The sequence below is a fragment of the Erithacus rubecula genome, assembly GCF_903797595.1.
Source record: "Erithacus rubecula genome assembly, chromosome: 2".
NCBI classification, from domain to species: domain Eukaryota; kingdom Metazoa; phylum Chordata; class Aves; order Passeriformes; family Muscicapidae; genus Erithacus; species Erithacus rubecula.
Window position 1 is genome coordinate 9,177,934 of NC_136685.1, and position 23,186 is coordinate 9,201,119.

The window sequence follows — 23,186 nt, forward strand, 5'->3', positions numbered from 1 at the left end:
CTTCAACAGAGAGCAGCGCCCTGCTGCAGCAAGTGAGGCCATGCACTTCAAGCAAAGCAGAGATCACTAATAAAAACTGCTTTTAGCGAAATACTTCCTTGAAAAATAACCCTTAGAGACTGTGCTGCTTTTCAGTTTTGTGCCTGTTTTGCTGCTACACCACCTCACTGGGAGCCCAAGCACAAACCACAGAGTGTTCCCATGCTCAACAGCAACAAGGGTGGATTAGTCACCACCTTAATTTTTGAGTATGCTTCCACACACAGAAAAACTAAGGAAGCAGCTCCCCCAAAGGGAAATAAAACCACCATCCTCTAAAAGCTGCCAGACAGGTATTTCACCCAGTGGAAATAAAAAGCCAAATAAAAGCATGTGCAGGCAAGGGGCAAACTCTGGTCTAGTTCAACACCACCCAGGTGTAGTGCTGCAAGCTGAGGAGCCTCCATGAATCACAACACTGCTCTCACAAATGTCAGCATAGAATCTTTTAATACTTTACATAAAAAACTGCATACACTATAGTTTTATGTAAACATCATATACATCTCAGTTTTTGCCATGTCAGTTTATTAAAAACAGTCTCAGTACCACTATTGAGGGAAGAGGGAGGAAAGTAAACAAACATAAATGGATACATTTGTTCTCTGAACCAGAGAAACAGAAAATTATTTTCACCCAGGTTGGCCACCTTGTGAAAATAAGTTTTAAATAAACCTTGATTCTTTAAACTGCCCTTTAGTACTAAAGTCTGATGTACTCACTGCATAAGTAACAGTGCTTTCACCCACTTTTTTTTCCAAGGCAAAAATATACAGTGGTTTTATTTTGTCTTGTGTTGAAATCAGTTTTAAACAAGACCCAGATGAGGTTACTGAGTAAGAATGTTTCCAATGCTACAGTGTTGTATGCAGATGATGAGTGCATTCAGTGTTTAATTTAAACATTTAAAAAAAAAATAAGTCCACCAAGTTGTGCAAAGTAACTTCTTTTGAAAATAAACTTTTAAATAAAGCCAATTCAACACACTTGCAGGAGACAACATCGAAAGTAAGGAGCAGGCACCAAGATCATAATATGGCAATATCATCCCCTTGCTCATCCTGCCTCATCTATCAGGAGGTGGATATCCAGCAAGCAGGACAGTTCAGCTTTACTTTCTGGCCTGGTGGCTTCTGCAGCTGGAGTCAGCTCAAAGCTCCCGTTATCAGCAGGCATCAGTCACTCAGGGCAAGTTCCTTTGCACAACACAAGTCCCACCTGGGCACCCCCTCCCCACCTCACTGCAAACAAGCACCCCTGCACTACCCCAGTTTGCACAAGACAGAAAATGTAACATATATACAGGCTTCGCTTGGGATGACCCTCCCCTTCCCTCCCAGTCTCGGTCTTCAGGGCACTAATTTCCACAGCAGGTCAGGCTCAGGCTGAAACGTGTGAGGGAGAAGCGAGGATGCTGCAGGCAGCCCGGGAGAGGCAGCCCCTTTCCCCAGCTCGCCTGGGTGGAGGCACATGCAGGCAGGAGGCAGAAGCCCCTTCGAGCATCCCAGCTCCACCGCCCTCCTCTTGCAAAAGAGAGGAGGCGGCCCGGGAGCGGCAGGTGTCGGCAAAGGGGCAGAACCGGGTGCAACGTTTGCTCAGTCCAGTCTCAGCAGCTTTTTGTTGTTCAGTCCGCGACTAACTCGCAGGGGCCGGTGGTGGGAGAAGGCTTCTCCCCACTTTATTCCCAAGACTCAGGGCATGCAATCCCCCCTCCCTCTGTCCCCACGGCTGAGCAAGCACAACCCTTTCGGGCCAAGGCTCCAGGAGCGCTCCCTCCCTCAGCCCCCACCCCATCCGCGGCCGGTCCCCAGCGGAGGGGAAGGCGGATGCCGTGTGCGTGTAGAACCCAGCTCCTCTCCACCTGCCACAGGTGACCCGGGCGCTGCGCCCAGCGCCGCGCTCCAGACACGCCCTATAGCACTTTGCAGCAGTTGATGCAGCCGTTCTGGGTGCCGTAGCGCTTCTGCAGCGCTGCCCGGGTGGCGGTCTCGAAGACCTCCCGCACGCCCTCCTTGGTCTTGGCCGAGCACTCCAGGTAGTCGTAGGCCTGGATGCGGATGGCCATGGCCCGGCCGTCCTCGGTGCGCACCGGCTCCTGCTTCATGCGCGCCAGCTCGTTCCGCACGTGCTCGTCGTTCCGCAGGTCCTTCTTGTTGGCCACCAGGATGATGGGCACGTTGGGGCAGAAGTGCTTGACCTCGGGCACCCACTTCTCCGGGATGTTCTCCAGCGAGTCCGGGCTGTCCACAGAGAAGCACATGAGGATGACATCGGTGTCCGGGTACGAAAGGGGACGCAGGCGGTCATAGTCCTCCTGGCCGGCCGTGTCCCACAGGGCCAGCTCCACCTGCTTGCCGTCCACCTCGATGTCCGCCACGTAGTTCTCGAAGACGGTGGGCACGTAGACCTCGGGGAACTCGTCCTTGCTGAAGACGATGAGGAGGCAAGTCTTGCCACAGGCACCGTCCCCCACCACCACCAGCTTCTTGCGGATGGCGGCCATGGCCAGGCTCGCCAAGCTGGCCTTGCCGTGCAGCAGGACGATGGCAGCGCCCTCCTCCCCGCGGCCGCCGCCTCCCGCTCCCTCTCGCTTCTCACAGGGCACCGTGGCGAGCCGGCCCGCGCAGGCAGGCGGGCGCGCCCTGCTCGCTTCGCGCACCGGCACCGCGCCTCCGTACCCTGCCTCGGGGGAGCGCTACGGCCGCAGGGCAGCGCCGAGACCCCGGAGCCCTGCGGTGGAAGCGGCGCCGCCGGTTCTCGCCCTCACCGCAAACACCAGAACAGCACCGGCTCCGCGCAGCCACTGCCGCAAGCTGCGGCCCATCGTCGCTATTTAAAGGCGCTCGCGACTTTCTTAATATAGCTGGCCAATGGGAAGGCAAGGAGTGAGGTCATCCCTGGCGGAGAGCGCCGCGATTGGCGAGCGGCCGCGGGCGGGAGGCGGGGCCGAGGCGGGCGGGGCAGTGGCCGGGCCGGGCCGGGCCGGGGCAGCGGGCCCGGGTCCCGGCGGGTGGAGCGGCGCTGAGGAGCTCCGTGAGCCCGGCCTGAGCCCTCCCGGCCCGGGGAGCTCCGTGAGCCCGGCCCGAGCCCGGCCTAAGCCCTCCCGGCCCGGGGGATCCCGGCTTGGCCCCAGGGCCGGGCCGGTCCCCGCCGCAGTGTCGCCGCTCGGGATGGCCGGAGTGAAGAGTCTGGGCGGGCAGCCGAGAGGAGCGGGCAGCGCCGCTGCGTCCCAGGTGCTGCTTTAAAGCCTGGGCAAAGTGAACAGAGTCTATTGCAGGCGGTTTAATAAAATAAAAGCGTCCGCTGGGTGCTGCTGGAAAAGCGCTCGACTCCGTTCCTTAAAAAATACATCATGTTCGACTCACGCCAGCTCTTGGCCAAAAGGGAGCGGAGGAATTGTAAACCGGGAGAATCAGCAGGTTTGAACTGAACTGGGCTTTGGGTCTCGATTTACAGGGATGTCGGAAACGACAGCAATGAAAAAATGAACGTGGAAAATAAAGGGGCGCAAAGCGCTGTAGTGTTATTAAAAATTGTATTTTAAAATACCCGCTTGGAGAGGGAACGCACCACTGAGAAGAACAAATTACATGACAAGTTACTTGCAACAGACTGTTACAGAGGGATACATGTGTCCATACGGCAAAAGGTTCTCTTAATCCTAGACATTGCAATAAAATTCATTTTCTGTGAGATTTTTGTAACATCTGTTTCTCCCAGTCAAAAGAGCATGTCCCTGGATGCTGACAGACAAATCTGTACCTTGATCTTACAGCATATTGTATGTGAACATAATTAATTAAAAAAAAAATCCAAAAATATAGTGTAGACATAGGCATGGATGTTGTTCAGTACCTGTGGCCTTCGAGCGGGCCAAATTTCTGGCTTACATCACCCCTTTAAATTTGTTGTCACTGCTCACAGGCTTAAATTCTTCACAAAACGGTGTGGAAATCATCCCCCTGCTGCCATGTCCTCCTGGCGATGGAGCACCGGCAGCTTGCAGCTGTTTCCTCCGCAGTCCCAAGCGGGTTCAGTCCGTTCGGAGAGGCAGGCAGTGAGTTTAATGTATATTTTATTTCGGCTGTGCGGTGTAAATCCATCCCAGGACCTGCCGCCTGTGCTCACGGCGGGGCCCCAGCGCCCTCTGGCGGCAGCGCTGCGCCCTGCACCGCCCTGCGCCCGCTCCACAGCTGGGAAAAACACAGCTGGAAAATCCACAGCTGGAAAATCCACAGCTGCAAAAACCCACAGCTGCAAGAACCCACCTCTGCGGCGGCAGCAGGAGAAGCTGCGAGTGCTTCATCCTGCGTGAGAGGTGCTGCTTAAATATACTTCTGGTTCCGCTTGTATTTGACTTTTGAATCGTGCCTGGGTGTTTGTTTTTCTCTTTTCAGGAGCAAAAGGTTTCATTAAAAAGCTGAAGGAACAATGCGAATGAGCAGTTACGTTGATGGACTCATCAGTGCTGTGCCACGGAAGGCAGGTAAATAGGCAGCTTATTCATTTCAACACAGCTCTGTTGTTACCCACAGTGCTGCTGGCAATTACCCGTGTGCCTCCTGTCCCACATACATACTGCTTAACTCTTTAAAGGCTTCACAGCAGGGTGGCCTCATCCAAACTGTCTGCTGGTTCCAGCTCCCAAACTGAGAAAAAAAACCCCACAAATGTCTAGCTGATCCAAGTTAAATCCATAGCATGAATTTTTCTTGCAACTGAGCAGTGCACATATATTTGCAGCACCCAGTTATGGTCTGAGCCATAACTGCTTCATTTTCAAGTGAAGTCTCACATCTCTAGTCTTCCACACAGTTGCACTGAAGGCAAAGCACCTGATGTCTCATCTCTCATCTTGCAAGACAGACTTCAGCAAAGGCAATGTAACTCCTTGACCAAGAGTTTCAAATGCTTTATAAGTTTGTTGGTTTTTTTTTTTTCCAGAAGCTTTGTATCATGAGACTCAGTCCTGTGACCAACTCAGACTGAGATCACACTCATTTCACTGTTCTGGGGTACACTCCAGCAGCAGCCTCTATGGGGAACATGTAAGTAATGTGGTTATTACACATTTGAACTTAGCAAGTGTATCCAGCTCATGTATTTTAGGGCTGAATTTTAACTTGAGATGTAGCTTTTATATTTTCTGCATGAATCTGCATGATGTGCTGAACTATAGTTCTTTAGGCAAGCTGAATCTTCATTTCTAGTTATCCCAAAATGTGCACTCTCTAAGCACAGCATTAGTTCTGCTGCACCACGTACATCTGTATGATTGAGGAAGAAAGCCTAAATTAAGAGAGACACCACTTATTTGCTTTTATTGCTTGTGCTGATGGTTTTGATATTAAAGCTCAGATTTTGTTGGGGTTTTTTTAACTTAATCCAAGTGGCATATTTTTTGAAGACAATTCCTGTCAATTACTGGAGACTGTTTCCAGATTATATTCCCCCCCTGCTCTTCTTGCTAAGCAGATTTTCTAAAGGGCATGTCTGTAATCAGGTAATTTGTGTTCAAGCGTAAATCTGTACCAAAAGCATGAAAGCTCAGTGGGGAAGGCAATCTTTCTCCTTTTTGTCAATAAGTAGGCAAGTAAGTACATTGCCTGCTGTGGCATACCATGCTGAGGCAGCCAAGTGTCCCCTGATGGCACACAGAGTGCTGGATCCTGGCTTGTAACACCAGCATCCTGCAGTCCTCGTGCAGGCAGAGCTCCTCAGCAAAGTGGGGAAGGCAAGAGGCAGTGAAGTACGAGCAGTTCACAGGCCAGTGTGGAAAAGCTCTGAGTAGATGTGAGAGAGCAGGCTGAAATGGTGAGTATCTGTCTCTCTGAGATGAGAATTTCTGGCACATTTAGGAACCAGACCACTTGCTGTGTGTCACCACAGGTCCATTGCTTGCCAGCATACCTGGAAAAAAAGCAGAGTTTAACTCTCAGAGCCCCTTGGGATCAGTGCCCTCAGCAGACAAGCCAGACTCACCTCCTAGAAACTGGACTGCCAAGGCACAGCAGGAGAAGGTGAAATGACCTGTATATTTTCTTACAGAGGTTTATGCTAAGTAGGGTGCACATGAAAGAACACCATCCCAAGAAAGAAATGCTTTCATGACTAAAGAGCTGTATAGGATCCACTGGCATTGCTCTTCTAGGGAATAAGAGAGGTCAGTCAGAAGCTGTTGGTTTTAATTTTTTCCAGTTCTTATAGCAAGACTATAAAATTCATACTTTAATAGGACTCAGAAAATATGGGTTGGCAGAGTAAAATTATACCACTACAGAAAATTAAAGTGGCCTTATGTCTCTAGCTGAGTTCAAATTAAATAAAATCAAGTTCCTCATCTTTAGGTTAGAACTTTTAGACCTACAACCTCTCATCTCAGTTGAAGAACCCTTCTGTAGCTGTATGAAATAAATGAGCTGACCACACAATTATTATAGATACTAATCATGTTACATATCTACATCACCAATAATGCCTTTGGAGACAGTTCTCTCTGAAGAGAGACCAAACTTATCACCCTCTGTTCTCAGTTTTTACTGACTGCAGACACCTTGCAGTCTTTGTCTACCAGGAAAACTGAGACAGAATAAAAGTTGCTGGTCCAATGCCAACAAGATAACAGGGAATTCAGTCTCTCTGTCTGGAGGTCAAGATAATATCCTTAACAGTGGGAAGTTCTTTATCTTTTGACTCTCCAGTGGATTCATTCCAGCACTTTGAGTGTGGTCAGGCACTGGAAAAGGCTGCCCACAGAGACTGTGGAGTCTCCATCCTTGTGCATTCAAAACCCAACTGGACACAGTCCTGAGCAACCTGCTGTAGTTGATCCTGCTCTGAGCAGGGCAGGGTGGAGTAGATAACCCCTCCTCACTTATCCATTCTTTGATTCTGCTATTCATTTATTTGTGCTGCCTCAGCAGATATGAAAAGCAGTGTTTGGAGGGTCTCTGGCAGGTCTGCTCCAGTTTCAGACTCCAGCACTGTCAGCCCACATTGCACCAGTGAGTTTGGCACACCCAGCTCTGAAGCGCTCGCACAGGATGAATCTTTCGCAACAGGAACGAGGAAACTTCTGAAGTAAACATGTTATGATCTGTTAATGATTTGTGTAATTTCCACTTTATTGCCAGTAGATTGCTTTAAAAAACAATGATGTCATATGGTTCTCCATGTAGATTGATTTGCTATATTAACATACATTAACCTATTCCTTTAATTACTGTGGTCTTCATGGTGGTATTTGAAGTGTGGTGGTCAGTTCTCTCTGCAGGGAAAACTGTGACCTGAGCAAGCTGAGGCAGCAACAATATTAAAAAAACTGATCTAAGAGAATTGATGGTGGAATGGTGGTTGATGGTAGAAATTACTATCCTGTAAGTCTAACAAACTTCTATTTCATATAAATTAACCATCACTCTATGAAGATTCAGAACACTTTCTTAATTCCCACATGGGAAGTGATCTATTAGCAAAAGCAGTGTGAGTGCACACAGAAGAGTTATTGCCATTGTAGAATCCCATTAACAGATCATGGCAGGAAAAATGTCAATAAAACTGATTTGGAAAGTTGTTCAATAGAGTGTTTTACATTCTATTTCACTCACAAAATTAAGTCATTCAATCTAAAAAACTTAAATCTGTTATGGACTGAACACTGACCATAAACAATATCTGAGATGAGAAAACAGAAATATAGAGTACTGCAGGAGCCTTGGTTGCATCCAGATTTGGTTTATACCTTAATTTTTTTATTTATAATATTAGGCAAGAAAAAAGTAGTCACAATTTCAGAGGATTCTGATATTGAAATTAAAAAGGGGGAAAATAGGGAAGAAAGGTAAGACAGGAGTATGGAGACAAAAAAGGAGATAAGGAAAATTCCAAAATAATGGACTTTCCTCATTCTACCCTTCACAAAAGCTTTAAAAAACCCCACATCCTGGGAATATGTAATTTTGTACTTCATCTTTATTTTCAAGGAATGGCTGCTTCTAGGAGAAAGTTAGCTGTAGCTGAACATCACTTCTGTGGTAAAATATGCTTCATCTTTGCTCTGAACACCTTCCCAAGTCCTGAGCCAGTGCTGACGCTATTGACACAGAGATAGATGGGGAAAGATGAAACTCATTCTCTTGGATGTGTCAGGGAGGAATGAAGTTACTGAGATCTCCACTCAGCAAGGATGTAGACATCTACAGATGTCATTTTAATGTTTTATTTATTTTAACAGGACTGGCTTACAGCAAAACATCCTTGACTTTTAGGTTCCAGAAGTCAAAGTGTTCTGCCTCATAGTACCTATTATTCCAGGGGCTAGAACTAAGATAGAACTAAGGTATTAAGAAGAAACTACTGCAGGCAATGGGACAATTAACACTACAGAAGGAAAAGCTTAGGCTGCCAGCTTACCTGGGCTGTTCTGCCAAGACAAAAGATGGTGATGATAGAGGCCTGGACATCATTAACCAAGTGGAAAGGAGAAGAAAAAAACACTGCAGGCACTGCCAAATTTTATGAGAAGTGAACATTATTTTGTGGTTGAATTTCATCATGTGGAAAGGTAAGCAGGTATCTTTGTTGCTATTATGTTTGTGCCATAAAGGCTGCTTATATGTTACAGGAGAAAAACATCCCTTATCTGCAAAGCCTCACACTTGAAATCTGGATTTATTTCTTTCTCTACCTCCAATACAGGCTGAAGAGAACAATTCTAGGTTTGAGATGTAGAACCAGTTTTGAGAAATGGAATGACTAAGCTACCATTTTCCATGGAGGTTTTTTGGTCAAGGGAGTTACATAGAGACTGGGACAGAAACATAAACCAGCACTAGTGGGACAAGCACAAGAACGTGTGTCTTAGTGAATCTAATCCAGGTTCCTGGTAGCAAGTCTCAGTGGCAAACAGCTGTGCTCACTAAATTTCCTTCCATACACTTCCTTGAAGGGTATCCTTAGGGAAGGGTGTCACCATGCAAGTATCCAATAGTCTGCTGTGCTAATAGCAGCAGGTTTCTGACTGGCAGAGCAGGTCTGACTTTCTCTAGGATTCATGTGAAGAGCTGGCCCAGGCCTGGTTCCATAAATCCATCAGGAATGCAATGTATAGCATAGAGTACAATGGAGGCAGTGCTATTTCCACCTCTTCTTCAGGCACAGGTGAATAAACTGGGGTAAACCAGCCTGCATCTGGGGTAAGATAGTCCAGTTTATGATTTGATTCCTACATTAAAACTAGGAAAAAGGCTAGACTTCAATTTCTACTGCTCTTTGTTCTTATAATCTGAATGTACATTACATTTTTCTGTCTTTCTATAGCACTTGCAGACAGAGGACATGAAGAAGAGGGAATGCCAGCAACCATGCTATCAACTTTGCAAGTCATTAACAATCTGGAAAGAGACTGAGACACACTGTCAAGCTAAGCAGAACATCTCAGAGAGGCACAGAGATGGACCAAAATGGAAAGATTTTGGGTGCAACACCCCATTGCTCCCTTCTGAGAAGCATTGAGTCCTGGCAGCCCAAAGAACTGAGTTATGAACTGAGACTACACACTTAGGATTTTTTCTTACCCACTCTTCTCACCATTATTTGTCTATTGATGATATCATGGGTAGAAATGTTGGGGCTGGCCAAGTATTCCCTATTGGATGGATTGCTGCTTTCCTTCTACATCACTTTTTGGAAGCAGTTTGAAGTCCATGATCACACTGTGCCATAACAACAAATGCTTCAAGGATGACATTTCCAAAAGTACCTTTCTTCCAAGAATTTCTGAGTGCTTTTCAACATGAATTACCAGCTTGGTGATAAGTAGATGTTATTTCCATCTTCAAACTGAGAAACTTAAACTACTGCCTAAACTGTGAATCATCTACTTCTTGGCGCTTTTTTTTTCTTGTTTTCCATGCTCTTTCCCTTTTGTCTCCTGGGTCATTTTTAACCTCAATTTCCTCTCCCCTCTGTCTATAATAATCCCCTCAATGCAACCTGATATTGTACCCAAACTTTAAAACTCTTCCTCCCATGCAACTCGGTTGTGCGTGCTGTGCATAAGTGCTCTCCTGATTCAGGTAGTAGCATCAATAGAGCCTTTCAAAGAGCTGTATTTATGTAGATAGGTTTAAATTGTTATTTCCATCCTGTATGTGCATGTGTGGGTGGGGAGGATTAGTCTGCAGATAAGTTAAAGAGCACAGGTGTCTCAGGTGCCTCTGATGTGGAGCACTCAGCTGGAGAGAGGCAGTTTTGCAAAGATTCTTGGAAAGTTCAGACCACCTGGGTGAATCAGAGCTCACACTATCTGATGCTGGACAGTGTCCTGACCAGGACACTGAGCAGCATATTGGCTATGTCTGTTTTCAGCCTAAATAAACACGTGCTTTCCTCCAGAAGGGTGTTTTGTTCAAGATAAGGGTAACTGGTTTCACTCCCAGTATTCACTGTACATATCTCTGAATTAAACTGTTGTTGCACTGACCTTAGTTTCTGTTTCTTAACATTAACCCTTTTATTGTTTTTTTATGAAAAATAGAAAGCTGGAAATCTGTTTCCACTGTATACTCCTCTGCAACTGGAAAAGAGAAACTCAGGGGAGGTTTTTCATCATCTTATCTTAACCTGTATAAATTAACTTTTTTTGCCACTTCCATCAAACAATCAACGATGCCCCTCTGTATCTGTCTCAGAACACTTTTTCAAAAGATGTTTACTATGTGGCTAAGAAATTGATTTGGCTGGAGTCCATATTTTAGTGCATCTATTTCCCAAGGGAGATACAGGCTGGATAGTTTCCTGCTCTGTATTTTAGCATTGTTCTGTGATCCAGAAAGAAGAGGATATATCCCAGCAGTCTGTATTATCCTAAGGCATCTGTGTCTGGGGTTGGTTCTCCATTCCACCTCAGGCTGTGTCTGTGTGCCTGTGCAGCAGAGGCTGTGCATGTCTGCACTGCCAAGCACCTGGGAAGAAGCAATACCCCATGGCAGCACAGAGCTCGAGGCTGCTGGTTCACCTTTCCCACTCAGGAATGTGTCTCCAGGATCCTCTGCAGACTCCAGTGAGGAACACCTGCCAGGTGATGCTGGGCTCTTACCCACAGCCTGCTAGGATGGGTATTGTTCTCATCCATGTGAAGAGCTCAGATATTAGCCACTGAAGAGCTAGAAAGTCTGTAGGAGACCAATACTTGGAAAGTGATACATGCCTGTATCTTAAGCTTGGAACAAAAATTAATAGTGATGAATCCATAGATTCAAGAATCCATAGAGAAGCAAACTGCCAGAGTCAATACCCAGGCTAAGCTTGAGCCAAAGTGCTCATGTCTAATGTAACTCATGCTGCCAGAGTTAGAAGGGAAAGGAGAAGGGAGGGAAAGGAAACTGTTTCATTAACCTTTTTATTTTCTACTTTTATGTATTTAAATATTAAACATGAGTATTTATTAGGAAATATAAAAAAACAAAGGAAAGAAGTACTATGGAACAGAAGATGGAAATTAAATGAAGTTCATATATCATTCAATAGGGCCATTTCTAAGATGAAATACACTATTTGCTCCCCATCACCCTAGTTATCCAATTGAAACAGCAGGGGAATTCATACTATATTAGGTGAATATGATATTATACAGTACAATTTGGGATTTCAGCAAAGACAATATGCAAATAAATGATATTTATGTATTCAGTAGAAATAAGAATAAATAAATAAATAAGTGAAGTCAGTACATAACAGTAAGAAAGCAGTGAGAGCAATTTTCCATTTTCATTGCAAAGATGCAATGAATTCCATGAAATAGTGTTGTAGTAGCCTGCATGCTTAAGAATGCCATCAAGGCAAGATTTGTAGACAAGCTGACTTTGTTGGGAGAAAAACAGACAAGCTCTTGGACACTCATGTCTTCAAACACCTTTGCCAGATCCCATTACATAAAAGACCTGACTTCCCCCCCATAGAGCTCTACAGACCATGATAAGCCACAAAAGGCATAACAATTTAGAATGTGTTTTGTACAGAGATGTAGGAAGAACCTGTAGTCTTCAGAGACATCTACAAAGTGATATATCAGCAGTGTTTTAGCAAAATATCTCCCCACACAGCACCCACTACAGGGTTTTGGAAGGAGCAGTTTGGAACTAAAAAAGCCCCATGTGCTCTTTCCTTTTCATTGCCTGTTTTGCAGATGCAGTGGAGAGAGGGCAATATGTCTTGCTTAGCAAGGCTATTCTCCATTTTGTATTAGTTTCTTATGTAAATAGGTCTTCCTAGTGGACAATCTATCAGTCTACCCACTAATTCATCTGTTTACTCGAAATTATCTTCAGACAGGAAGCATGTTCTATTTTGTGAAAATAGATTCTCTTAGGCTTTTGTCTGTTTTCTCCATAATGTCTTGCCATTTAATCAAATTCATTTTGTGAAATGTACTGCATGTGTTTTAAATAATTCATCATCTTGTACTGCAATCGGCAATCACTCAGAGAATGTCAAATATACAAGAGCCTGTAATTTGTTATTACATTTTGATGGAGACACAGGGCTGGATCATGGAATTCCTCCACAGCAACTCAGAGTAGCATATAAAAAGTGAGAAGGACTGCAAATTTTTGCCAAAACTAAGTTCTGTGTGTCCCTAAGGCCTTGAAAGCTTCATCTCTGCTAGTGGACTTGTCCATCACTGAAGCTGCTCTGCACTGTTGGTGTGCTCACATTTCAATCTGCTCAGTTGCCCAAGACATGCTTTATACCAGCTACCTCCTGTGTCAGGGTGACCCAGCTTTTGGAGGGGACTTGTCTCAGCACATCCCTCAGGCTGTGCCTGTTGAGAGGACGGATTGGTAGACAAACATTCATGAATCACACCCATGAGTGGTTTCTGAGCAATTTGATGCCATTGAGAGCAACTTTCCCAGCTCAGGTGTGGCTGAGCCAAGCAGTGTTGCAAGGTGGATATGCCTGGGTGCTGGGAATGGGGGATTTAGCAGCCTGTCATCATCCAGCCTTGGCTGAGAGGGAGTTTGTAAGCTTGAAGACATTAAAAGGAGCATTTTCTCTCTTCCAACCCTTTTGCTCAGGCAGTAGGACAGTTTTGGCAGAGACTATCCTTGGCTCCTGCCCGACTGCAGGCACAAGTGAGCAGGTCACTGTCACAGGCTGACAAATGCAGTGGCCCAGTGGAGGCAAGGCTGCTGCAGATCCCCAGCCCCAGGGCCAGCTGGCAGTGGGGCTCAGTGTGTGTTCCCACAGGCACATGAGCACAAACACACTCAACACACATCTGGCTACACGTGTGATCAGTTCCACAGAAACACTCAACACACACACACAGACACAACCAGCTCCAAGAGCCTCATCCTGTTCTGCTCTCTGGCAGATCATGATCAAAGCCCATTAATAGAATATTTATATTTATATTTATATTTATATTTATATTTATATTTATATTTATATTTATATTTATATTTATATTTATATTTACATCTATACAATGTGGATCCCTCCAGCCACTACCCTGAGACACTCAAGTCTACACTGTAGCTGGTCCCTGAATCCTCTCATTTCCAGCTGGCTCCTGCACAGACATACATAGTCAGGTCTCTCAGTTGACTTCCAGGCTTCATAACACCCCCAGCAGCTGGCCAGAACTGCCTGGTCCCTCCAGTAGCCAATACACAGATCTCTGATGGCTCCAGCATCCAGACCAAGCTTATGGTTGCTTTGATATTTGTCTTCTCAAGCCTTTTATCCTACTCAGCTGTTACTCCATCTTGACATTCACCAGTGATTCACCTAGACCCCCAACACACATGTGCACACAGAGCAGTCTCTCACCCATAAAAAGCCCCTGAAGTGGAGTTCAGTGAGAAGACAAGCCCTTCTGACCAGGTGCAGGGCACGGCCAGCCAGACAAACCAGCCAACCCTTGGCATGCCACTGGCCCCTTTTATCCCCTTATCACTGTGTTTTTCCACCCTTATTCCTTTCCAAACCACCAAGATCCCTCCCTTTCCCCTTGCATTGCCCCTCCTCTAAAGATCCCATACTAAGTCCTATTAAGTAAGTCTTATTAAGTAAGCACTTCCAAGATGCTGCTCCTGTGTGTCCCATACTGTGTCCTGTACCCTTACCCCTCTCAGCCCATGCAGCCTTTCCCTTGAGCTCAGGTGTGCCCAGGCTGAGACTCCCCAGGACAGCCCTGAGAGGGGCTGCACAGGGGCTCATGTGCCCTTCTGGGGGTTTCTGGGGATCCCCCCACCACCTCTGACCCCTGTTCCTGTGGCCAGGCTTCAGTCAAACTCCCCAGCCACCACTGGAAGACATTTTTGGGTGTGCCACAGGCTCTGTCCATCATGGACAGCTGCCTGCTAACACTTACCTGGAGTGAAGTGAAATGTAGCTGTGCTTAAAGCCTTTGGCAGGTTAAAGCCTAAATAAATATTTATCAGTGGCCAAAGGTAGAAGAGAGAGATAATAAAAATACATCTTTTGGAAGACTCCCTGTCCACTAGCTTTCTACAGGAAGGTAAATTTAAAATAATGTAGCACTTAAGCACTGTTTGCTTTTAAAAACAATGAATAGGCCTTGGTACATTTTCAGTGACCTGCTGTAAACCTGGTAAATGCTGCATCAGTGGTAAATTGCCAACAGATGATGATGCTCTGAAAATATGAGGGAGGCAGCTCAGACTTTTTCTTGTCTTCATCCCAGTCTCATTGGAAAGAGCTTCTGGATTCTTTCCCAAAAACTGGAGATCAAGAGCCACAGGATTTGGTCAGCCTCTGCCATGGTTGTCAGAGCATCACCATGGGCCCTCATTAAACCAACACTTCAGCCTCACACAGGGACCACAGAGGAAAGGGTGAGGGATTGGGAATGAGCAGGATCCAACATCACAAAATCAAACTTGTTATTTTTTTCCACTACAATCCAGACAGCTGGATTCCCGTTATAATTAGACAGATATGGAAAAGTCTCATGGTAACACCTATCAGTCTTTTTTGACACATTTCTGTAATGATTGCCATCCAGATCAAGAGATGAGATTGCAAACTCAGCAGTGCCTTTGTGTTCATACAGTGCCAAACATGAGGGGTTGTACCAACCCAGGGGAGAGAGGTGCTCCTGATGGTGACAGTGTTTTGTGACATCCCTTCCTTATGCCTGGCCACAATCCAGTTGCTTTAAGACCATGGCAAATCACCACATCTGATAAACTCTGTTAACCAGAGATCTCCCCAGGTTCTTAGGCTGTCAAGAAAAAAACTTTAATACATTGTCATTACCACAGTGGCTTCCCTATGTGGTCATCCACCAAGAACCCTGGGGAAAGAAAGAGCCTCAGGACAATCTTTACTCACTCTGACTAATTGGAAAGCCATCCACCCAATGCAGAATATGGTCTTGGCACTTAGTCTGCTGCCCTATCTCAGCTACAAATTAGAGTAAAACATAAATGTTATTTATCTCTAATTAATTATTAAGCCAATGTGTAACAGCACTTAGGGAAAGATCATATTGGTGTGTCTGGATGCAGCCCAGCCCTCCCTAAATAATGCTGAAAGCTGACTTCCCTCCTGCTGTAAGCAGATTACTTCAGTATAAGTGTTGGTACATAAGGAGAAGATTTGTCACCCTTCTGGAAAATCAATAGGCTCTTGGCAAACTGGCTTCAGTGCTGTTAATCATCCTGATGGCACCATCTGCCCATCTCCCAAAGGCAGCAGAAGAGCACCCTGCCTGAGGGCCAGCCCCCGGCCCTCTCAGGGGCTGCAGAGCCCTGCCACAGCTGGGCTTGCACCTCCCACTGCACCTGAGACAAGCACACCTGAAGGTACAGGAGGATCTGGGGCTGGCAGTGCAGGAGGACTCTGTCATGTCTCCTCAGGATTCCTGTTCCATGTCTGGGGGCAGTGTCGCTGCCTCGTGCCCAAAACCAGCTGAATGTTCACAGGAAAAACAGAGGAGTCAAAAGTGCTGAAAATTCCAGATGCCTGAGGCATCACTGCTGGTGCATGCAGCTCCCCAGCTCCTCAATAACATGCAGAGGATGGAGAAATCCTATGGCAGAGCTGCTGGTCTTGGGCTGTCTCTTGTCACCATATGAGGCTCTGAGTGTCCCCCCTGCCCTGTGAGGAAGGGTCTCTTCCTCCTCATCCTCCTAACCCAGGTCAGTGCTGCTCCAGCAGGCAGGAGCTACAAGCTGTGGGAGAGCCTTCTGTGCAGGGCCAGGACAGGCTGGAGAGGCTGGAGCCAAACTCCAGGAGAGGATGGAGCAGATGACAACCTGCAGCAGAAGCAAAGGAGCACTGGCCAGGCTCACAGGGTATTGCTGCAGCAGAAGCCCTGGCTGCTGCCTCTGGGGATGTGCTCAAAATGCAGCTGGAGGTGTGCTCAGAATGCAGCTGGAGGTGTGCTCAAAATGCAGCTGGGGATGCGCTCAAAATGCAGCTGGAGATGTGCTCAAAATGCAGCTGGAGGTGTGCTCAAAATGCAGCTGGGGATGTGCTCAGAATGCAGCTGGAGATGTGCTCAAAATGCAGCTGGAGGTGTGCTCAAAATGCCGCTGGAGGTGTGCTCAAAATGCAACTGGAAGTGTGCTCAGAATGCAGCTGGAGGTGTGCTCAGAATGCAGCTGGAGGTGTGCTCAAAATGCAGCTGGAGGTGTGCTCAAAATGCAGCTTCTGCCCTGCTGCTGGCTGGGGAAGGGATGGGGCAGGACCCTCAGCCACTGCTGTGCCTTCCCATCCAGTCTGCCCAGTGTCTGCATTCCCCCAGTGCCAGCACCATGTGGGACCTGCAGAGAGCCAGGCTGGGGAAGGGCGGGGGCAAACAGCAGTGCCCAACTTCCTCCTGCCCACATTAATCAGCATTTTTCTGAATCACAGACGTGGTTGGGCTGTGGGATATCAACTATGAGATTCAGAAATTAATTCAGCTTGGGAGCTTTGGATGACTCAGACTGCTATGAAAACACTCCAGGGCAGAAATGAGATGTAGGGAAAATTCACCCTGGGGGTATCTCTCAATGGACTTTAACTGAAGATAAATTTAATTTGCAGAACTGAAGCATATTTTATTTACTTTTTAAACTAGCATTTTAAATTGAAATATTCAAATAGATAATCAAGAGGCTCTTAATGGGTTGCTGTTATTGAAAGGGAGCTTGTTTTAAATTCCTCAACCTCTGAATCCCAGATATATTTCCTTCCCCCAAGTGAATTCTCTGTTGAATTTCTCTACTGCATTAAATATGAAAATCAAAATTCACCAAATAAACAGACAAGATGACACAGCACTGATGTTAGGCTGCCCACAACCTAACCCGTGATCCTGCTGGAAGTTGTCTGTAAGTCTCAATGGAAAAAAGAAAAACAGTATGCAGTAGTCATATGTGCTCTTAGGAGTTTGTAAAGAAAGAGCTCTTTCTCATGCATCACTAGGCTCCCAAAAATGGGTCTAAGTTATAACAGCCCTTAGAGTTCACTTAAGTCTGCTGCCAAATGTCTGCCTGTGAGAAAAAATACATTTTTGTAGCTGGAAAAATATCGAGGCAAAGGATTTGAAACACTGAGCCATATGGACTCCTGCCTCAGCCCTCTCAGTGCAGCAATCCTTTATTGCAATCAATAAATGTTTCATCATCATTTCTGGTGCAGGGAGGCTTTAAGGGGCCCAGGTTCCATTCTTGGGTCCACTGTCAGCTCTCTGTGAGATTTAAGCTTCATTTCATGTCAATACAGCAGGACTCTGCCCTGTTCTCTTCACAAAATGCAGAGGGTGTGCTGTGGACTCCCAAGGAAGAATCAGAATCAGAATCAGAGCAGTTTGGACTGGAAGGAACCTTTAAAAGCCATCTGGTGCAACCCACCTGCCATGAGCAGGACACCTTTAACTAGATCAGGTTGTTCAGCTTGACCTTGAATGTTTCCAGGGACAGGGCACCCACCACCTCTCTGGGCTACCCATGCCAGTGTTTCTCATCCCCTTATTGTAAAACTTTCCTCCTTATAGCTGAATTGATCTTCTTTCAGTTTAAAACCATTGCCCCTTGTCCCATTGCAACAAGCCTCTACTAAAAAGTTTGTCCTCATCTTCCACTACCCTTTAGGTACTGGAGGTTGCTATAAAGTCTCCCTGGAGCCTTCTCTTCTCCAGGCTGAACAACCTCAACTCTCTCATCCTGGAGAGGTGTTTGAGCCCTCTGATTATTTTTGTGGCCTCTTATGGCCTCACTCCAACAGGTTGATGGCTTTCCTGTGCTGGAGACCCCAGAGCTGGATGCAGGAGTGTGGGGGAGGTGTCACCAGGGCAGAATCCCCTCCCTGGCCTGTTGTGCACTCAGCTTTGGATGCATCCCAGGATGTGTTGTCTTTCTGAAGTGTACATTATATGAAAGAAACCCTGAGAGCAAAATCTAGGGAAAGATCTGGGAAAATCCCTTCCAAAAGCAAGGCCCTGTGCTGGAGGACACATCTGGATCCCATTTGTTATCCATCATCTCTGGAGATGTGTCAGACTGTTTGAAACTCCCTGTGACCCAGCCAGCCTGTGAGAGACAAGAGCCTGATCTGGCTGTGTTTTCATAGACTAAAGTCTGGGATGTGACCAGGGGTGAAATTCCCTTAGGGGAAGGAGTTCAGACAGACCTGTATGTCTTGCACTGGGCTTTGGGAGAACTCAGCAGGAAGTGAGGGGCAGTTTGGCCATGTCTGTCCCCAGTATGGCACTCTGTGACAGTGGGGATGGGGTGATTTCAAGGTTTTGTGCTTAATGATGCAGGTTTTATATCAGGTTGATTTTCTTGTTTTACTGGTGGCTGTGTCTGTTTCTCCCTTATATCCCCCAGCCAGTCTAAGCCAAAGCCACCCCCAGGAAATGCTAAGATAGTGCTCTGGGCAGTGTGGATCCTCCCTTGGAAAGGAGGGCCAGTATCTCAGGACTGCATGGGTTCCAGGATATTGGCTTGAGAAAAGACAGTAAAATAACCCTGGTGCAGTTGCTTCTCTGAGTAGTAACAAAGAGACAACTGTTGAAGCAACCTTCTAATATTCAAAGTGCTTTTTAGAAATTACTTAGCTATTGCTGATGCCGTGTGACTGACTACACCTGCCTGGGACCTTGTCAGAGCCATCAGCCAAAGTTTTTGCCCTTCTGAACTTTATTTTCTATAACCTCTTACAAGCTAGAGTGGGTATTTACATGTATTCTTTCCTTTGCAAGATTTATAATATGGGTTAGGCATCTCCATTTCTGCTTAAAGTCATAGAAAACATCCCTGTGGCTGCTGACGTTGCATGAACATGCATCCAAGTATTCCCTACAGGGGATGCAGGGGAAGGAGATTCATCCTTCTGGACAAGCACAGTTAGTAGACTGGTAGCTCTGTTTTTCTTCTGTCCCAGGAGGATTGTGCTCCCCTGCTGTCCTGAGGAATGCTGTAAAAGGAAAACTGAGTTTGTTTGCCACTCTTCTGAGAAAACACTCCTGAAGGGAGCACTATCCCACAGAGCATTTCCATGGGTCACATTTTGCAAAGCCCATTCAACTCCACTGTAATTGGGTTTCAGGGTGTAAATTGCATCTACTGAAAATATGAATCTGTTTCTTCTGCACAGTTCAGGCATTGTATAGCAGAGTTATGCTGAGATGGTCTCTGGCAAATGGTTTAATTTTTTGAGGGGGCTTCTGCATATGTACAGCAAAATGCAGGTCCTAACTCACAGCTACCACTTCTTTGTGTTAAGAACCAATACATCTTAAATAAATTATAACATTCTTCCACCCAAACTCCATCTACAGAAAAAATGTAATTAACCCTTCCCCATTATCCCCTGTGTTTATCTGTTTGCACTCACCTTGGATAATGAAAAAGCCAAATTCACTTTGTGCTCAGTTACACAACTTGAGCCTTGAGTTTTACTTTGTGGGTTTCCAGCAAGCCTTGAGCTCAGCAGGGCAAGGTCCTGCCTGCTCTGGGAGGCAGCTCCTGCTTCCCAGCCAGCTTTGATCTCAAGACAAGACAATTAAAATGCACTACAAAAGTACCTCTGGGGGTATCCAACAGCACAAAAGCATTTCATCTGGATTTCCAAAATGGCAGGATGGTGGATATGTTTTGAATACAGTGATGAATAATTCAGTTTTCATGCATTTGCCTGACTTCACATGGCCTCATCCTGATTTCAGCCTGAAAGCTGCCTTCCTTTCTAATCACTACTTCAAGTAAAAAAGCCATGGCCTTGGGAGGATCCGCTGTCCCAGGGCAGCTGCTGCAGCCCAAGAGAAGTGTCCCAGTGCTGTTCAGCAGGTGGCTCTGAGGATGCTGTGCTGTGGGTGCCTGGGGTACAGGCACAGGGACAGATGGACACAGGAGCCAGGAGGGCACTGCTGCAGAGAGCAGGATTGTTCCCTTTTATCATTTCAGTCCTGCTCCAGGACTGCCTCTCCCTCACTCAGAGCTGGAGTCTGTCTGACTGTGACCAGAGCTCTTTGGTCTCCCTCTGTGCCCCCAAAGGAGCATTTCTGCTGTCAGTGGAGGCAGCCAGCTCTGGGTGGGCAGGGGCTGCAGGCAGCTGTCCATGGCAGCACAGTGACACAACTGCCTGGGCACCACCGACCCCGTTCCTGTCACAGCTCTTGTCCTGCCCAGCCACAGCAGGGAGAGGCTGATGCTGCCGAGCTCTTCATCACCTGACTGCCACTGCCAATGTCACTGCCAATGTCACTGTCACTGTCACTGCCACTGCCACTGCCACTGCCAATGTCACTGCCACTGTCACTGCCACTACCACTGTCACTGCCACTGCTACTGACACTGCCACTGCCACTGCCAATGTCACTGCTACTGTCACTGCCAATGTCACTGCCACTACCACTGTCACTGCCACTGCTACTGACACTGACACTGGCACTGGCACTGGCACTGGCACTGCCAATGTCACTGCCACTGTCACTGCAACTGTCACTGCCACTGCCACTGCCAATGTCACTGCCACTGCCACTGCCAACATCACTGCCAATGTCACTGCCACTGCCACTGCCACTGTCACTGCCACTGCCACTGCCAATGTCACTGCCAATGTCACTGCCACTGCCAATGTCATTGCCACTGCTACTGACACTGACACTGACACTGACACTGCCAATGTCACTGCCACTGTCACTGCCACTGCCACTGCTACTGCCACTGCTACTGACACTGCCAATGTCACTGTCACTGCCACTGACACTGCTACTGACACTGCCACTGCCACTGCCACTGTCACTGCCAATGTGACTGCCAATGTCACTGCCACTGCCACTGCTACTGCCACTGACACTGACACTGACACTGCTACTGTCACTGTCACTGCCACTGTCACTGTCACTGACACTGCCACTGTCACTGCTACTGACACTGCCAATGTCACTGTCACTGCCACTGACACTGCTACTGACACTGCCACTGCCACTGCCACTGTCACTGCCAATGTGACTGCCACTGTCACTGTCACTTCCACTGCCAATTCCACTGTCACTGCCACTGCCACTGCCACTGTCACTGTCACTGTCAATGTCACTGCCGCTGCCAATGTCACTGACACTGCCAATGTCACTGCCACTGTCTCTGTCACTGTCACTGCCACTGCCACCTGCCAGCCCCACCATCCCCTGAAATGTCACCTCCCTGCCCCTCAGCTCCCAGGACCCTCTCACCTGCCTTGGGCCCAGCACATGGGAACTTGTCTGAGCTTAGGGGAGACCTAAGCTCTCTGCAATTACCTGAGAGGAGTTGTAATGAAGTGTGAATCTCTTCTTTCAAGTAACAAGCAACAGGATGAAAGGAAATGGCCTCAAGTTGCTCCAGGAAGGTTTAGATCAGATACTAGGAAATATTTATTCACTGAAAAGGTTATCAAGCACTGAAACAGGTTGCCCAGGGATGTGGTGAAATCACCATCCCCGGAGGGGGTTTTTAGAAGTGTAGATGTGGTGCTTAGGGATATGTTTAGTGGTGGCTTGGCCATGCTGGACTCGATGATCTTAGAGGTCTTTTCCTACCTAAATGATTCTGTGATTTTAAGGAAGCCAACATTAAGATGACCTTTCAGCCCACAGCAGTGCACACCTTCCCCATCATTCCCATCTGGACCAATGTCTATTCCAAATCCCCCAATCCCTGTCCTTTGCCCATATTCAGGACTCCTGAGTAAAGTATTTTGGTGCTGTCTGAGGGGTATTTTGCATTGTAAATCTGAGGAATGCTACTTTTAGCACAAAGTAAACTAAATGAAAGTGGAGAAATAGGCTGGGGTTTGCTGGGCAGGTTGGCAGCACAGCCCTCAGGGCAGGGGGATCCTAGGGGACATGGGATGAGAGGACCCTTTGGGAAGATGATGAAGACTGCAGGGGATTTTTAAGGACTGTTTCTGCTTCCACAGTGGCCTGGAGTCCAGGCAGCTCCAAGGGGAGGAAAAGTCACCATAAGTTTCTTTACCCATGGTCGTGCTTGTGCCTGGTACATGAGAATCCCAGTAGGAACCTGCAGCAGGATCTGCACCAAGCTTTCTGCCTGGTTTCTGGGGCACAGATCTCTGCAGGTTTTGGGGATCCCAGGGTCCCTGGTGCTTGGGATAGTTTGCAGCATCATCTGGGTGTGCTCAAATACATCCACACACTGTATTTTATTGCTGTGCATGAGGCATGGCTCCTGCCTGCAGAGTGCCCACATGGCCCCAGTGGACTGGGAGCCATCCAGGGACACCAAAAGGGCAGCTCAGCTGGTACAACTTACCAGAGTGGCCCTTCAGCCAGAATGAAACCCTCCTTACCTTCTACAGCCTCTGCATACTAAATACAGATTGTAAAAGTATAGCTATGAGGAATTGCTTGGCCTAGGAAGAAAGAGGACTATTGGCATAATTTTATCCTCCTGCTTCCTCTTCAGTGAGATGAGATTATTTCCTTTTATTTACAAATATGAATGATCTAAGATTCACAGCAGTGAATCTTCAGACAGGCTGAAGTCTCATTAACCCAATTTTAAACAGGGATATGGGATATGAGTGGAAAACAGCACTCAGAGCCCTGGAGTAAAGCCACAGCAAAGGGAGGGGGACAGCAGATCCAATTCCCTTAGAGATCCTGGGGACAGCTCTGGATT

General features: G+C 47.0%; 1 protein-coding gene and 1 long non-coding RNA gene across 4 annotated transcripts; one reads left to right on the top strand and one right to left on the bottom strand.

Annotated features, from left to right (window-relative positions):
• Window positions 1-472: 472 nt before the first annotated feature.
• RHOB (ras homolog family member B) lies at window positions 473-2,841 on the bottom strand. Its single transcript, XM_079297830.1, has one exon. It carries the CDS (start codon window positions 2,540-2,542, stop codon window positions 1,952-1,954), a length of 591 nt encoding a protein of 196 aa, XP_079153956.1. The 5' UTR covers window positions 2,543-2,841; the 3' UTR covers window positions 473-1,951.
• Window positions 2,842-3,065: 224 nt separating this feature from the next.
• LOC306798042 lies at window positions 3,066-10,297 on the top strand. 3 transcript variants are annotated; one of them, XR_013773270.1, is made up of 4 exons: window positions 3,066-3,458; window positions 4,437-4,525; window positions 5,898-8,602; window positions 9,358-10,297. It is a non-coding gene; the product is annotated as an uncharacterized lncRNA (long non-coding RNA). The 3 variants fall into 3 exon arrangements; XR_013773272.1 differs by lacking the exon at window positions 3,066-3,458 and having other exon boundaries at window positions 4,266-4,525; window positions 5,898-7,415; window positions 8,273-8,602; XR_013773271.1 differs by lacking the exon at window positions 3,066-3,458 and having other exon boundaries at window positions 4,266-4,525.
• The last annotated feature ends 12,889 nt before the right edge of the window (window positions 10,298-23,186 follow it).